The sequence below is a fragment of the Sciurus carolinensis genome, chromosome 3 (assembly GCF_902686445.1).
Source record: "Sciurus carolinensis chromosome 3, mSciCar1.2, whole genome shotgun sequence".
NCBI lineage: Eukaryota > Metazoa > Chordata > Mammalia > Rodentia > Sciuridae > Sciurus > Sciurus carolinensis.
Genome location: NC_062215.1, coordinates 129,432,601 through 129,450,587, shown reverse-complemented (window position 1 = coordinate 129,450,587; position 17,987 = coordinate 129,432,601). Strand labels below are relative to the sequence as shown.

The 17,987-nt window shown below is 33.2% G+C and overlaps 1 protein-coding gene across 4 annotated transcripts in view; it reads right to left on the bottom strand.

The window, feature by feature from the left end:
• Positions 1-1,151: 1,151 nt before the first annotated feature.
• The window catches only part of Ube2e3 (ubiquitin conjugating enzyme E2 E3), a 93,230-nt gene continuing 76,394 nt past the window's right edge, over positions 1,152-17,987 (bottom strand). For all 4 annotated transcript variants that reach the window (XM_047547335.1, XM_047547334.1, XM_047547333.1 and 1 more), the window contains 3 exons: positions 6,482-6,614; positions 3,298-3,445; positions 1,152-1,790 (listed from right to left, as the gene is read on the bottom strand). In XM_047547335.1, the coding sequence (XP_047403291.1) occupies positions 1,693-1,790; positions 3,298-3,445; positions 6,482-6,614 (379 nt within the window). In that variant the 3' untranslated portion in view covers positions 1,152-1,692. The remainder of the gene's footprint in view (positions 1,791-3,297; positions 3,446-6,481; positions 6,615-17,987) is intronic.

The following is a 17,987-nucleotide window of genomic DNA, read 5'->3' as shown; positions in this document are numbered from 1 at the left end:
CTTTCTAAAACTCACCCAGTTGATAAAAATCCTTTTGTTTACATAAAAGGTCTCTACTCTCATTACACTGATTTGGACTCTATTAGATGTATTAGCTTTTGCTTAAAATAGTCAGAGCTTAGAAGCTTTCAAAGACATAGGCCTCAATTCTTCAAAATAGTACCATATTTTGGGGGGGTTTTTCTTTGTAAAAGAATAATTTTGGGGTATGGGGTATTTAAGTGAAAAACACATATGTAAGTTAAATTTTATGCTACAACTTCTACTGACAAATACTCAAGTAGGAGTCCACTATTCTTAGTGATGGTATATGCAACTATATGTGTTTTGCTTTATTATCTGATAGCAACATATTTTTTAAGCTAATGATTCAACTCTATAATTTTAAGATGGTACTCTATTACCATATTGAGGACTAAAGAAGATACCTGCCCTATATACTACAATCTTGATTATATAACCAAAGATAATTACACCAGTCATGGGGGGGGGTGTACAATTATACTGTTTATATCACATATGAAAAGTTTGATAATTATAAGCTTAATAATATACTTAATAATTATGACTAGGAAGAATGAAATTAAGTCAAAACTGAGAAATAATGCTACATCTGCACACTAACACAGTTCTCTTCTACCTTTAGGGCAGACAAGGATTCTGTGTTCAACTCTGCCTCTGGCTATATTGGTTGGCCATGTGTCATAGTAAGAATGGTAATGAACCATAAAAATTCAAGACCAGGATTAAAAGGAAAATGTACCACAGAATAGCTATCAGATCAAAGTTATTATCTGACAATACTGCCCAATGCTGGGAAGAAATCACCATTTAGAAGCAAAATATTCTAGAAGATATTTCCAGACTCCTGAGTGAGCCACAGTTTTGTCTTCTTTAGCTCAAATACCATATTACCAAAGCTAACTTCAAGGTTTAAAATTCAGTTTTGTATATTTAATTTCAATTTATTGTCTCATTAAGGTTTAAAGGAAAAATTCTACACTTCTAAGATTTTAAATGCTTTCAATTGAATAATTCATTCATTTACACTAGTCTTTAGTAGCCCATTTTCATATTCACAACTTTATTTCATCAACAATCATCTCAGACACACCTTCTGACAAGACTGACTTGAAACATTACGACAGGAAACTGGGCCTTCAGGAGCATGTTTATTGTGTTTGAGATGATACATCAGTGCTCTCTGAGCTACAAAGGGTAAAAGGAAATCCTCTCATTACAAACTGACAAAGGTAAAAGGTAAAACATTTTCACAACAGCATGAACCACATACTCAGAAATAGATCTGGGTTTAATACAAATGACATAATTCCTAGTCATCTACAGCTACTTTTATAACTTCATACAGATAATGAATTAGGCTAAAATGCACTATAATATTTGGTAGACTTCAGGACCAGTATCCTTAGTACATCACAAAATACATTTTGATATCCCAAAGAAGCAAGACTTGCAAGTAGGCGTTTTAAACATAACTAATCTACAGCTACAAAGTTCTACTCTTGATAGCATTTACCTTTTTGGGGAGTCTCCCAGTCTCCAAAGGATAAAAGCAGAGAGTAGAATCAGTATAACATATACACAGAAGTCCGTATTGTAAAGGCTATAAAGATTTGCAGCACAGTGAGAAGATGCCTTCTGCTCCTTCACACTGCATACAAATTATGTGAATTATGTTGCGTATCTCTTGGTCCACTGTCTGGCTATCCTGTCATGTTCTGCTCTGTTGGTCAAATACTGAGTGGCTATGCTTCCAACCAGAGGATCCGCTGGAAAAGTGGAAACAACATTAAGATATTATGTGGGGTCTTAATAGTACAATTCTAACATTAAAGTAAAATATTTCAGCAGCATCTTTATGTCTGACATTATATTAAGGTAAAGTCAGCAGCATCATTATACATAACAGATTGATTTTTGAAAGAAAAATGTTTAAGGTAATATGTTCATATGAATATATTAATATTCAAATTAGGAAAGATTCACTAAAAATGAAATGTTGAGTTAATAGATATGATTTTTATAAAAGACACGCCTTTAGTATGCAAAAAATATTTTATAGTCTTGGCATTTTATTCAACAATAAAAGTGCAGGAGTGGTTGTATTTCTGGTTTATTATGGATATTAAAAATCACTTTTACATAGAACCCTGATATAGAAAATAATGCTATTCAGAATGAAATTTTCCTTTATTCTATACAATAATGATGCTAATCACTGTGTATATCTCCATTTAAAAACATACTTGCTATTTTATTTTAAATGAAATTTTGAAATAACTGTATCTGAGATGTAAATCTTTAACTTATGGTTTGAATTTTTTAATGTACACATAATATTTGAAGTGTTCCAAATGATAGCGAAGTAAGATTTAAAAACTGCCTTCCTGACTCTAACTACTCAAAATTTTCTCTCTGGCAAACAATTGTTACTCATTTACAATATTTCTTTCCAGAGATTTTATATGCATTTAAAAGCATCTTAAAAACCTTCCCCGGTTGTTAGTACATATAGAGCTGCTTCATTCTTTCTAATAGCTGTATCTTCTACTAATGGATGCTCAGTTTATTTCTAATCTTTTGCTTTAATAGGCAATATAAAAACATCCACCTATTTATCCATCACATATATCTAATTGTTGAGCCTAAGGTAATAATAATAGCCTTTGGTTACTTATCAAATATTTAAAAAGGGTTAGCAATTTCTTTAAAAATGACCAAGCAGTAAGATAACATATATGAAAATTCACGTCTGTTTACCAAGTTAGTCACCCAATTAGATATTTCTGAAAAAGCTACAAATGACATACTTATAAAGTCTGAGTTCACATAATCATAATTTAGTCCAGCTCTCTTATCAGCTATATCATTTTAATGTCCATTACTACTACATTTAATATAACTCATTTTAATCCAAAAAGGGAGAGAGAAAAAGCCCTTCATTACTGAGTGGTTAAAACTCATGGAAGCAGGAAGCAGAGAAAAGGAGGCAACAGTGTCAAAGACACTGCTTCCTTCCTGACAGAAATCCACTGTGTATAGAAAGGAGAGATTCTATGAATGATGGTGAGAAAATAATTGTGGAGTGGCATGCCATTTACGAACTAAATGAAGTCAGAAAAACTTCTGACCTACTCTAATGGATATGGCATTCATAATTTCCTCATAAAATGTTTTACACTTATTTTTCTACAAATAGCATTTATTTCTTTATCAACACTTAAGCTAACCAAGAAAATGCACTAGTTTTTGTTTATGCTTATTAAGATTGCTTACCAGGGTTGCAGTCTGTCAAAAGGGAACAAATAGACAGCAAAACCTTTGAAATAGTCAAAGCAGGACTCCAGTTGTCTTTAAGGATGTCCAGACAGATGACTCCCTGACTGTTGATGTTGCAGTGATAGATTCTCGTGCGGAAAGTAACCTGAGTACAGTAACATTAAAAACAAAGAAAATGAATGCTCTGTTATCAACTAAAATTCTCACCAGTAACACACCATAGATGATTCTAAACAGCAAATAATTTAACTCTAGCTAATCTTAAAACAATAACAAAGTTAAATAGTTTTGATTCATTTGAGTATCTTTGTTTTCACCAGATATAAGAAGAACTGCACTGATTTTAAAAGAAAGTGAGCAACTGATCAATTAAATCTAAACAAATGATATGGTAATTCTATGCATGTATGCACATACACATACAGAAAGTGAGGGAGAACAGACATGTTTTGGTGCCAAAATGGGAGAAACTGATGAAGACTTTTCCTTAACATAAAAGTTACATTAATTTCTTAGTGGAAATGACCACTATCCCACACATCAGAAAATAATGAAGAAGAAAGTTGAAGATTTTAATGAAGATTGAGAAAGTTGATAAAACCATCTATATTACCTGGCTTTCTATTTCTCAGCCTTTCATTTCCACAACTGGTTTACTGCCTTGTTAAAAGACTAAAACATTAAAATAAAATAAGCACAGTTTTTAGCTAATGGATAAAGGAAACTAATATATCCCTGACATGTGTGAGAAAAAAAGATAAATTACTGGCAAGTTTCAAAACAACCAAAAAGATAATTAGGTAGTTAATTCATAATCTATAGTTGTAGATTATCTCATACAACTCAAAATTATCTCATAGAACTAGTAGTGTACTATGAACTTCAAAATGGAATCTGGGAAGAAAAGCTGTTGAAAAGAATGAGGGAGAGAGAGTAAATAAGGAAAAGGGGAGAGAAAAAGGGACAAGACACAAACACACTCTCGAAAGACCGTTGGCTAGTGAGGGAGGAGGAGGAAGGAGACCAGCTCCTCTAGAACTGCTCTAATACAATACATAGAAGTTATATGTGCACCTAGAGATCTAAAGTACAGCTAGTCAAATTAAGATGGGCTAAAAGTGTAAAATACATACCACGTTTCAAAGACTTGGTACCAACACAGAATGTAAAAGATCTCATTAACAGTCTTATATTGATTACATGCTAAAATGTCAGTATTTTTATTTACCAAGTTAAATAAAATATTATTAAATTAACTTTACTCTTTCTTTTTACCTTTTTCAATATGGCTATAAAAATTTAAAATTACACAGACAGTTTTAAATAATATTTTTATTAGTGCTGCTCTAGAATTTGGGAGAAATATACATTCAGGTCATTAACAGATGACTACTGAATAGATAGGAAAGTAGTTTACAAATACAATTACTATTTTCTTTCTGTTATTAATGAATAAACAGAAGAGTATTCATGAAAAAGAGATAATTAAATTTTTATTATTTTTCATGAAGTTCAACACCTTATGTAAACTTCAAAAAGAACAAGTACAGTAGAAAAATAATTGTTCCTAACACTAAGATAATTTGTCTCACTTGTCTAACTACAGACCTCAAGAATGCTTAAAACTATATATCACAGCAAAAAACCCCAACATTAACAAACTAAAATATTGCAATTTCAACAAATATTATTAGTATACTAAATTTATAAATAACCATTAGCCAAAACAATTATGACAAATTATATATAAAACTGTATTCTGAAATTTTTATGTTGGACAATTTCTATTTTCCATTAAAAGGTGATAAGAAAAGTATAAACATTTTAATTTAGTTAATTTTCTCAACATAATAAAATTGTATAAAACACACCTTGCTAATAACTTCCCCCCTAATTTTGCTAACATTTTAAACCAATTTCCAATATGAAAAACTAAGCATATAGAAGTACCAACTATTTATAAATACAGTCCTGAGGTTTGCTAAGGTTTTTTTTTTCCATAATAAAACTGAATCACTGAATGCAAATTGAGCAGCTAGTAGATACAATGATATTAAACAGGTCAATCTAATTTATATAGTTGTGGTATTATCAATCTTAAGGTTTTCACTCTTTATTTGACTAATTCAGCAAGATGGACTCTACAGACTTGGGTGCATTAAAAAAGGCAGCAATTTCAAGATCTTACATTCTAATAGGATCACACACACAGTGAAGCACTTAAAACACTGATAGCCTTAAATGGGAGTAAGGGGCCTTAGTGTCTGCAATTTGGGGTAAACACCACTAGGGAACTATTATAACTTTGTAAAATGATGCTTATTTTAAACAAAGTAAATATTTTTACGCAGAGAAGTATTAATTCACTATGTAAATAACAAGCTGTATAGGGAACTTAAAGGAACCATGTCAAAAAGAAAAAACATTCCATCACAGACTTGATAATACTTTTTCTTGGCATGTTGGACATTTATGTAACAAGGGCAAAATTATGTTCAGGTTTCTCATGATTTTTATCCTTAGGCTAGATCATTTTAGAATGAGCCATCACAGGAGGAACCCATTCAACCTATTCAAGTAACTGTTATGTCTTATGCTTTCTAGTTTTTGCTTACCTATACAGACAAAATTCACATTGTTCGACTACTACTTGTAGAAACTGTTAAACGTGCTCCCCCCAACCGCCACCCGCCAGTCCTGGGAATTAAACCCAGGGGCACCCTACCACTGAGCTACAGTCCCACCTCATTCGATTTTATTTTGAGACAGGGACTTGCTAAACAGCCTGTATGGCCTCAAACTTGGGATCTTCCTGCCTCAGCCTCCTGAGATGGTGGGATTACAGGTGTGTGCCACTCCCATTTTATCCTAATGTATTTCTTAAGGAAGGGTCATAGGTTATTTTTGCTCATATCATAAATCCTTTTATTTTTGTACAAGGTAGAGTTCTATTAGTATTAATAAAATTGCATAACCAAGTGAAAAAAAAGTATAGCTTTATTTATAATTAATAAACCCTCTGTTGAATATGAAGGTGCCTGTAAAAGAGTTTTTAAATCTTTGGTTCTGTGAGCTTCCCTATCAATTTGCAATTAATATATTGATTATTATACATTTGAATTCTCTGATAACCAATTCTGGAGAAGGACAAATATTAAAGATCTTACTTCTAGGTTCTTACCTTTGGTGGCTTAAATGGATAATCTGATGAAAATGTGATATCCAGAAAAAACACACCACCTTCATATACAGAACCTGGTGGACCAAGTATGGTTGATCTCCACTCATAAATGTTATCTCCTTTAGGCCCAGCACTATGTAAAAGAAATTAAAATTTATCAATACGTACTTTTATAATAAATGCATGCCAGTATCTTAAAACCAACAAAGTTTAAGTTAAAATATTTTGTAATTGAGAGCAACAAGGGATAAGTTGTTTCTAAGTCACTTCAAAGTAGCCCTTTTCACATAAATCTTCAGTGTGCATTTTCTAAAACCAATCTCTTATGAATCTCAACACAATACTTTAATCTACAATTTGCATTATGAAGTTGTCAGCTATCTCAATAATAGCCTTAATTTTTTTTTTTTCCTCCAAACACAAGAACCAGTCTTGGTACCAATTATATCCTGTCTTTGGAATCTTCTAATATGGGTTCTTTCGGTCTTTCTCTTTTGTAACTAATATTTTTTTGCATAATATATTCCGATAAAAACAAACAAAAAAACTCTTATCACTTTAGCTTGTCTGGGGCTTCTTTGTGACTAGATTCAAGTAATGTTTTCCTGTTCAGAGTAGTATAAAAGTGATGTGTCCTCAGGGTATCACATCCACAGGCACATGATATTCACCTGTCCCTCACGGGTAACATTTCATCATGAAGACAAAGTGCTGTCCAATTTCCCTAATGCTTAATCACTATCTTTACCCTGGAACCAATAAGTAATCTTTGGTCAGATACTTTAAGATCATGCAAATATTTTGCCCTTATCAAAATTTCTCCCCTAGAATTCACACCTACTTGTGAACTCTTTGAACTTTACTAAAATGGTGGCACAATCACTTTTCCACACTTGATGCGTTACTGGTATGGTCTCATGGATTTCTGTTTTCTTCCAATGCTTTATTATTATTCACTACTGTTTTTTATTACTTTGATGCTCGTATTTGGCCAGTCGGAACTCCTTCATTGACTCCTTCTAACATGCCACCATTACTTTCTGGTTTAACAAAACATTCTAGGCTCCCAGCACTGGAATCAGTTATTTCTTCAGGGAGTCCTGGTTTCTTTTAGGTGAATGTTGTTAGGAAAGTGCTAGATGACTCTAAGTCATAGTTACACTTTGATGCAATGTGCTCAACACCGTAATTTTATAAAATACAAATAAAAGAGTTCAAACAAAATCTAAACTCCCAATTACTTGTGGAAAGGCAACTCTAACACTTATTAAAGTATTCAAGTCTTACTGACTTCTGTTTTTCTCTAATCATTACATCACAAATTATCTTGGCTTCCTAAACATATGTATGTATAAAGTTTTTCTTCTTTTAAAGTACTTATCATTTTAGAAATCCAAGTCCTACATAAATCAAACTGGCATTGATAAATCAACCATATTGATGAACAACAGGACATTAGTTAAAATGACTGAACTAAAATATTAATTCTGTAAAACATACATTATAAACTGTGAAACCTCAGGTAAGCAATACCATCAATTATCAATTATCAAATGTGTGCTCTGATAAATGATTCACACAAAAAATGTATAAAATTTGGCTCTATAATAAAAGGTACAGGTTGTTTCAACAATCTATCTTTAAGGCAGATATATATGGAACAATAAAACCTGACTACTGTGGCCTATTTAGAGAAAATATTTATTTGAAAATAAAAAACATTTTATAGTTTTTAAATATACACAGCAACTGCAACTAACTATAATAATGGCTCATTATTCTGTCATTTGAGAATCATGTATACTTCCTACAAGTGCATACTAACTATAACAACATAAAACTGAGAACCAATTTTATGAAAGAAAGAAGTTTAACTTCAACCAATGGCATTCCTTTTCCAAGTTAACATTTCACTTGGTGATTCAAGGTAATCATTATAAAATTAAATTACAGTGTCAGAGCTTTTACCATCACCAGCTGCTCTAGTAAAACATTTCTAAACAACACCTTTTACACACTAGTAATACTAACAATGTTAACAACAGTTTACTCCATCTTTATTATAAGTCAGACATTGTTTAAAAGAACCATAGTACATAATTAATTTAATTCTCCTTACAAACCTTTGAAATGGGTAAAATATTCCTATTTTCAGATAAGGAAACTGAGCACAGAGTTAAATAACTTTCCATATACCTCAGAGTTATAAAATGACACAGAATTTGAACAAAGTATATGAACTAGTCTATATTTTCCTCTAAGGTTTTAATATATTTCCTATAAGTACCCAAAGGAAATTGTTCTCCAAAGAAACCAGACTGCCTCAGAGATATTTTTCTGTGTTATCCTTCAGATAGCTGGACAAAGGTAAGTTGGAAATCACTTAATTTTAATGGATCTCAGAATTCTTGACTAAAAAGGATGCAGCTGAAGCCAAAATCCTCCCTTTACACTTGAAGAAACTGTAACACAGAGAGTATAAGATCCATGTTAAATCCCTTCTGCTAGCTGGTAGAAGAGCTAGGATCCTCATACCAAAATTAGTTCTTCAACTTGCTTTCTTCCCACTTAAGTTATTTGCCACAGGACATGGGGTACATTTAACTAAATTACACCAAGATATTCCGTGTGACTTTTCCTGTTATATTGAAATAAACTAGGCGGAATATAACTATGCTACTGCAATTCCTTTACAGTACCCAAAAATATCTAGCCTAAGGGGAATGAGTTAATATGGCCTTGTGTTGGCTACCTTGTCTGGAGTAAGGGACCTCCCTCTTCATTCTGGAAAAGGTACCATCAACTACTCAAGGCCTGGGGAGAGTGGGAGATGAGTAGAAAGGGATATGGGGTAAGAGGAGCTACAGGACTGACTTCACTCTATCCTAACAAAGCATTTTATGGACTAACAGCTGATCTGCCACTGAGGTCTCATAGGAATAGAAAATGAGTAATAAAAATGCTAAAAAGTTTCAAGACAGGAACTATTCATACCTTTTACTAGTTCCCATTCTCTCTCTCTTCCACAAAAGCAACATTCCTGCAACCCTGTCTCTGATCAACCACTTTTCCCTCTGCTGAATCATGTCCACAAGAGTCTGACAATACCTTTTCTCTAAGGTTTAATACCTAGTTAAAAAACAAAACAAAACAAAAAAAAAAACCTCTATTTCCCAACCCCTTCCAGAGTCCATCTCAATTATCATTCCTTTATAACAAAATACCCTGCAAGTATTATCTACCTGCTATCTCCCACTTCTTTCCTCCTGTTTTACTTGAATCCAAACAGGCTTTTCCACCCCATCCCTCCATCACAAAAGAGCTCTTTTTATCCAAGGTCATCAATATCCTCATCATTCCAAGATCAATTTTCAATCCACATCTCACTTGGTCCATCAGCATTTGTTAGAATCAATCATTTCCTGCTTGAAAATTTGTTATGTTGCTAGAATAACATAATTAGTTTTTTGCCCAACTTTCCTGGACCCTCCTCATTTTGTACTGCCATTCATTATTTCCCCAACCTCCAGATATTGCTAGTCCTTCAAAGCTCAAAACTTGGACCCTTATATTTTCTATCTACATGTACTCTTTTTGGTAATCCCACACAATTTTATTCCCTTCAAACATGCCAGCATCCTCTTAACTTTTATTCTGAATCCCAAATTATGCACCTAAATACTGACTTTATTTTTAAATTTAAATATTTAAATCTAATAATTTTTTAAAAGTACCACATCTCAAATCAAATTCCTAATATTCCAACTATAATCTTTCCTATTTCCTAAAGGCGTGTTCACTCGTAAAACAATGGAAGCACTGCTTCAGCTAGTTATAATTTGCCATTGCAGCCACCATCTTTTTCAACTCTTCCTTGTTCAACTGGCTGAAGCAATGCTGTTTTCTCCAACACACAGGTACACTTCTACCTCATAGTCCCCACATCATATTCCCCAAGGTATCCACATAGTTTAGTCCCTCATCAACTGCAGGTTTCAACTCAAAAGTCACATTCTCAGCAGTACTTCCCTGACCATTCTGTCCAAAATGTCACACATGACTTTCACACACTTATCCTGCTTTTCCTCCAGAAGCATTTATCATGCTCTAACATATTTCTATCTTATTGTCTGTCTCCTCATTAGGACACAGCTCCAGAAGCATGAAAGTCCTGGATGGGGCTCTTTATTTTACAGCAGCCTGAACTTTGTATGCCATCAAAGTAATACATGATTTCTTAATAACACAAAGTGAATGAAAGGTGGTAGGATCTGCCCAATGAGACAGGAAAGCAAAATGTCACAAAGTGAGTTTATAAGTAGTGGTAACAAAAATAAATATATAGAGATAAAGCTGTTTTTTATATTAGTTTCATAAGAAAGGGTAAATTTATTTAGTAATTTACTTCACTGACATTGCAAAAGTAAAATTCATTCTAGTTCTGGATCAAACTGTGAAAAAGACAAAATAACAACACAGTTTACTGAAACCTCGGTATAAGCTAAAAAGGAAAGATCAATTACTAAATTGCATAACTCAATTTTTTTGTTTAGATATGATTCAAGCCAATGAGAAATATCTTTATTCTGCTATTTTTTTCCATGCAAATCATTTCCCCTTTTAAACATCATGTTTACATAAACTATTATATCAAAGCAAAATGTAAAAGTAGGTAGAAAGTATAGATAAAATGACAAACTAACATCTGGGAATATTCTGCTACCAATGACTCTTACTGTTAAGTGATATTTCAAACATTAGCATCATTAGGACTAACACCTTACAAACTCCAGTTTTGCACTGCTTGAATGCTAATTTGGCAATTATTTTTCCTACTAAAGTCATAAAACACTCTCATTCTACAGCACAGCAGTGATTTCCTTTAAGAACTTTCAAATACTTAAAAGTGGGTTCATTTTTGCAAATATGCTTTTTTCCCTAACACAATGCTTTTTGTAAGTCCAAGTTTTTAATACTGTACACTAAACCAAATACAGAGATATATACTAAATACCATACAGGCTGCATTTTTATCCGTAAGGCAAGAAGTCTTAAGATGAGATGAACCAAAAGCAAAGAGAAAAGAATATATAACAAGAACTTAAGACCTGGCATATTTTTGGGTGAAAAATGTGGTGTAATAGTGAGCACTCCATTTTAAATAAATTATTTAAATGAATATTCCTATGTACTATTTTTTGAAATGGGAAAAAATTTCAGAGATACAAAGTTATTCTTTAATGAATGGGACTGATTTTAAGATTGCAAAAATAAAGTTTGAGCTAAGATGATATCGATAGAACTTTAATAGCCCTTATCATTTTGACTAAATTTTAAGACAATATGTCTACTGGTAATAAAAATAAAAGTTGTAAATAGATATTCCACACATCTATGCATAAGAACAGTAAATCTTGCGAAGATGTCCATTCTCCCAACTTCATCTATAAATTCGAGGCAATTCCAACAAAAACCCAGCAAGTTATTTTGTGAATATCAAACAAACTGATTGTAATCTTTACGTAAAAAGAAAGTCTCAGAATAGTTAACTCAGGAAGAAGAAAATAAAAGAAGAATGACAGTACCCAACTTCAAGACTTAATATCTACAGAAGACAGTATAGTACTGGTGAAAAGAAAGACCAAGATAACAGAATAGAAAGTCTGAAAACAGACACACACAAATACAATTAACTCTTTTTGTTTGTTTGTTTTTGCTATGATGGGGATTGAACTCAGGTCCCTGCACATGAGCCAAGTGCTCTGCCTCTGAGCTATCCTTTTTATTTTGAGAAAGCCTAAGTTTCCCACGCTAATCTCAAATTTGCAATCCTTCTGCCTCAGTTCCCAAGTTGCTGGATTATAGGTGTGCATCACTATATCTGGCTTCAGTTGACTAATCTTTGAGAAGGGAGCAAAGGCAATGTAATGAAAGAAAGACAATTTTTTCAATAAATGGTGCAGGAAAAACCGGACATTTACCAGCAAAGAAACGAATCTAAATATTGACCTTACATCCTTCACAAAAATTGACTCAACATGGGTCACAGATCTAAGTGAGAATGCAAAACTATAAAACTCCTAGCAAATAACCTAAGAGAATATGTAGATGATCTTGGGCATGGTGATGACCTTTTAGATATTAACACCCAAATCACACAATCTATGAAAAAATAACTGATAAGGTGGACTTCAATATAACAAAAAAACATTGATCTGCCAAGAAAAATGTCAAAGAATAAGACAAAGCATAGTCTAGGAGAAGGTACATGCAGAAGAGAAAATATATGCAAAATGAATTTGATGAAGAATCCTTATCCAAAATTTACAAAGAACTCTTAAAACTCAACAATAAGAAAATGAATAATCCAATTAAAAAATGAACAGACAAAAGACCTGTACACCTCATCAAGACATATAAATGGCATGTAAACACATGAAAAGATGTTCAATGTCACCTCATAACAGAATTACAAATTAAAACAACAACATAACACCACTGCATATCCACTGGAATGGCCAACAACCAAAACCCTGACAACACTAAATGCTGTTAGGATGTAAAGGAAGAGGAACCCTCATCCATTGCTGGTGGGAATGCAAAATGTCTAGTCTCATTTTTAATGTGTGTGAATATGCACTTTGTAAGATAGCTTGGAATTTTCTCACAAGATTAAACATCTTATCAGATGATCTAGCAATTACTGTATTTACATACGAGCTGGAATTTTTTTAGAACCCCAAGTTTTAAAAATTTATTCTTTTTAATTACATATGACAATGGGTATATTTTGACATATATGTATAAACATGGAGTACATCTTATTCTAATTAGGATCCCAGTCTTGTGGTTGTACATGATATGGAGATTCACTGTGGTGTATTTAAATATGTACATAGAAAAGTTATGTCAGATTCATTCCACTGTCTTTCCTATTTCTGTCCCGAATCCCATCCCTTCATTGCACTGTCTAATCTACTAAACTATTCTTCACCTATTCACCCCTTGTGTGTTAGCATCCACATATCAGAGAGAACATTTGATTGATCTTTGTTTGGCTTATTTCTTTAAGCAAAACAGTCCCTAGATCCATCCATTTACCAGCAAAAGTCATAAACTCATTCTTTTCTATGGCAGAGTAAAATTTCCTTGTGTGTATATATATAAATATGTGCCATATTTTCTTTATCCATTCATGTGTTGAAGGGTACCTACGCTGGTCCCAGAGCTTCGCTATTGTAAATAGTGCTATAAACACTGATGTTGCTGTGTCACTGTAGTATGCTGATTTTAAGTCCTTTGGGAATACAATGAGGAGTGGGAAAACTGGGTCAAATGATGGTTCCATTCCACGTTTTCTAAGAAAGCTTCATACTGCTTTCCAGAATGGATGCACCAATTTGTAGTCCCATTAGCAATGTATGAGTGTACCCTTCTCCCCAACATCCTTGCCAACATTTATTATTGCTTGTATTCTTGATAACTGTCATTCTGATGGGAGATGAAATCTCAGTGGTTTTAACTTGCATTTCTCTAATTGCTAGAGATGTTGAACATTTTTTCATATATTTGCTGACCATTTGTATTTCTTCTGTGAAGTGTCTATGTAGTTCCTTAGCCCATTTATTGATTGGGCTATTTGGTTTTTTGGTGTTACGTTTTTTGAGTTCTTAATATATCATGGAGATATGCTCTATTTGAAGTGCAGGTGGCAAAGATTTTTCTCCCGTTCTGCGGGCTCTCTCTTCATGCTCTTGATTGTTCCCTTTTCTGTGAAGTTTTTTCGTTTGATACTAATCCATTTACTGATTTTTTATTTTATTTCTTGTGCTTTAGGAGTCTTTTTGAGGAAGCTGATTCCTAAGTCAACATGGTGGAGTGTTGGGTCTACATTTTCTTCTTGTATGTGTAGGGTTTCTGGTCTAATGCCTAGGTCTTTGATCCATTTAGATCCGAGTTTTGTTCAGGGTGAGAGAAAGAAGTTGAATTTATTCTGCTACATATGGACTTCAGTTTTCCCAGCATCATTTGTTGAAGAAGCTACCTTTTCTCCAATGTATGTTTATGGCACCTTTGTTTAGATAACTACTTATGTGGGTTTGTCTCTGTTTCTTCTATTCTGTTCCATTGGTCTTTATATTTTTTGGTACCAATACCATGCCGTTTTTCTTACTATAACTATATAGTATAATTTAAGGTCTGGTATTGTGATGCCTCCTGCTTTGCTTTTCTCACTAAGGATTGCTTTGGCTATCCTGGGTCTCTTATTTTTTCAACTGAATTTCATGCCTGCTTTTTCTACTTCCATGAAGAATGTCATTGAAATTTTAATGGGAATTGCATTAAATGTATATAGCACTTTTGGTAGCATGGCCATTTTGAGATTAATTCTGCCTATCCAAGAACATGGGAGGTCTTTCCATTTTCTAAGGTCTTCTTTAATTTTTTTTTAGTACATAAACTGGAAATTTGTGTCTACACAAAGACCTGTGCATGGCATCGATGCTCTCAGCAGCTTTATTCATAACTGTAAAATTATGAAAGGAACCAAGATATTTGTTATGGTTTGGACATGAGGTATCCCCCCAAAGCTCCTGTTAATGCAAGAATATTCAGAGGTAAAAGGATTAGATTGTGAGAGCTATAAATCAATCAGCTCATTCTAGTCTGAATGGACTTGACTGGGTGGTAACTGTAGACCGGTAAAGTGTGGCAGCAGGAGGTATGTCATTAAGGGCATGCCCTGGAAGGTCACTTTTGTCCTGCACCTCTCCTCTCTCTCCTCATCCCTGCTACCATGAATGGAGCAGCTTCTCTCTGCCACACACTTCCCCCATGATGTTCTGCCTCACCTTGGGCCCAGAGCTATGGAGGCAGCCATCTATGGACTGATACCTGAAAGCGGGAACCCCAAATAAACTTTTCTTCCTCTAAGTTGTTCTTGTCAGGTGTTTTGGTCACAATGATGAAAAAACTAACTAAAACAATGTCCTTCTGTAGATGAACAGATATAGAAACTGTGATAAAATCAGATGATGAGATACTATTCAGTGTTAAAATAAAAGGGCTATCAAGCCAAGAAAAGACAAAGAAGAACTTTAAATGCATATCACTAAATCAAAGAACATACTGCAAAATTCTAAGCACATAACACCCCAGATGAGACAAAATCATGAAAATGGTAAAAAGATTGGTGGTTGCCAGAAATTAGGGGGAAGAAAGGGATAAACGAGAGCAGCACAGAGCATTGTTATGGTAGTGGACCTATTCTGCATGATATAAGTGATTGTGTGTGTGTGTGTGTGTGTGTGTGTGTGTGTGTGTGTGTGTGTATATATATCACTGAACATTTGTCAAAATCCAAAAGTTGTACAACACCAAGAGTGAACCCTAAAGTAAACTAGGAAATTTTGGTGATAAGGATATGTGTCTAAATAGGTTCATGGATTATAATAAATCTACCACAGTGATGTGGAATGGTAGTAGGGAAGGTTGTACATGTGTGGGATCAGAGAGGGGGTAGCGGGAATTCTGTATTTTGCACTAAATTTTGCTGTGAACCTAAAGTTGCTTAAATAAATAAAGCAATCTTATTAGCTCAAAAATACAACTTCTAAAGAAAAGAAGCAAATACAGAACAAGAAATATTTATGTATTAAAACAAGAAGCAGCAAATGTTTCTCTAAGTGTGGGTTTATAAAAGCAGTTTCTAACTCACCAAGGTGTGTGTTTCTGATATTTGTCTTAAAACCAGGTATTCTGAACTTCAGACACATTCAAACCACAATAATATAAATCGTGGTTTCAATCTTGGCCAAAAAAAGTTTACTTAAGCTATTTCCCCCATAACATTAAATGAGTTAATGCATACAACACTGCAAATTCCAGAAAGATACTAAAAAGTAATGTTTATTTATCATGGTATCAGACTAAACATTTTAAAAATACATAACAGTCCCCTCAGCTGAACCTGTATGGCCCCAAATTCATTTAGTTTCCAAGTATTCTAATTCTGGCCCAGTTTTTGGCCTATTCTTTCAAATACAGCTTTATAACCAAGGGGAAAAGAGGGGCAAAAGAAAGATTCGGTCACAAAAAAAAAAAAAAAAAAAAAGCAAAAAGAGATGATTATTCTTGGAGAATTAGGGTGCTGAAATGATTGAAATATGGAAAATAGAGGGAACAGGATTATAAAAGTGATGAATAGGTGTGCTCAAAATCACAGAAGCAAATGAACACCCCATCAATCAGTCTAATACAGGCGGAAAGTCAAGACAAAACAGAAAGCAAGATAGAGAAGTGAATTGCAAGCATGAAAATGGAGAAAAGGAGATTCTCCTGGGCTAGAGACAAGGCAAAGAAAATAAGGAAAGAGACATCCCCTGCCCCAACAATGGGTATTCTCTTAAGCAACAATGATGAAAACTAGGTATTAATGACTAGGAGCAGAGATCTGGGAGGTAAATAAAGGAATTTCTGCAGTTGTTAGGAGACATATAAAAAGGATTAATCAGTGTTAATGCTGGAGTTCAAATAATATGTAAAAATCAAATGTTCTCAGTTACCTTGATTATTTTGCAGTTTGGGCATTATATTAATTTTCTTGTAAGATGTGAATGTATCAGCTAACTTTCTTTATCACAGCTCAGGAAACAAGACAATTCACTAACTACAAATCAGTCATAATTAAGTAAAATCATGCAATTTTTACATTGAGCCAAACTATATGGAGATGATTCAGTGATTCTGAAATATATCTAGTGTCTATAGATTGCATGCAAAATTTTTTATGTGGAAACTGTATTTTAACTTGCAAACAGATAACTGAACATTTTAGATTATCAATCCTCTAAAGAGTAGCAGAGAAAACAGTATTTATAAAGCTAATTCATCTATTCACTGTAAATACATATTCAAAGAGAAATTCCTACATATAAAATGTTATTACTCCATTAGACTGGATTAACCATTGTATAAGTTATCAGAGTTGTACACATCTTCTTTTGAAAAGACACTTCAGAATTGGTTCATAACATTTAAAAATGGGTAAGGGTAGAAATTAAAATCAATCACTTAAATCAATAAAATAAGCAATACTCCTAACAATGATATACCTGTTCCTACAATGAATCTATCACCTAGTATCTTAGCATGAATATTATGGAGGAAGGGGATGAGAATTTTTTTTTTTTTTTTTTACCCCCCAGCAATACTGATTTAGTTGATCTGTAGTGGGTAAGGTGTATGAGTATTTCTAAAAATTCTCTTAGAAGACTCTAGCATACATCTAGGAGGGAGAACCATTTCTATACAACACAAAGTAGATCTCAGAAAATTTTAAAGATTTCATTCATATTGAATATATTCTCAACACTTTGCTATAAAATTTGAAGTAAAAATTTTAAAGCTAAATATTTCAGAAATCTCATATAACACACTTTTAAGTAATCCTGAAGCCAAAAAAATCATTAAAAAATTTAGAAAATACTTAGAATCAACAATGAAA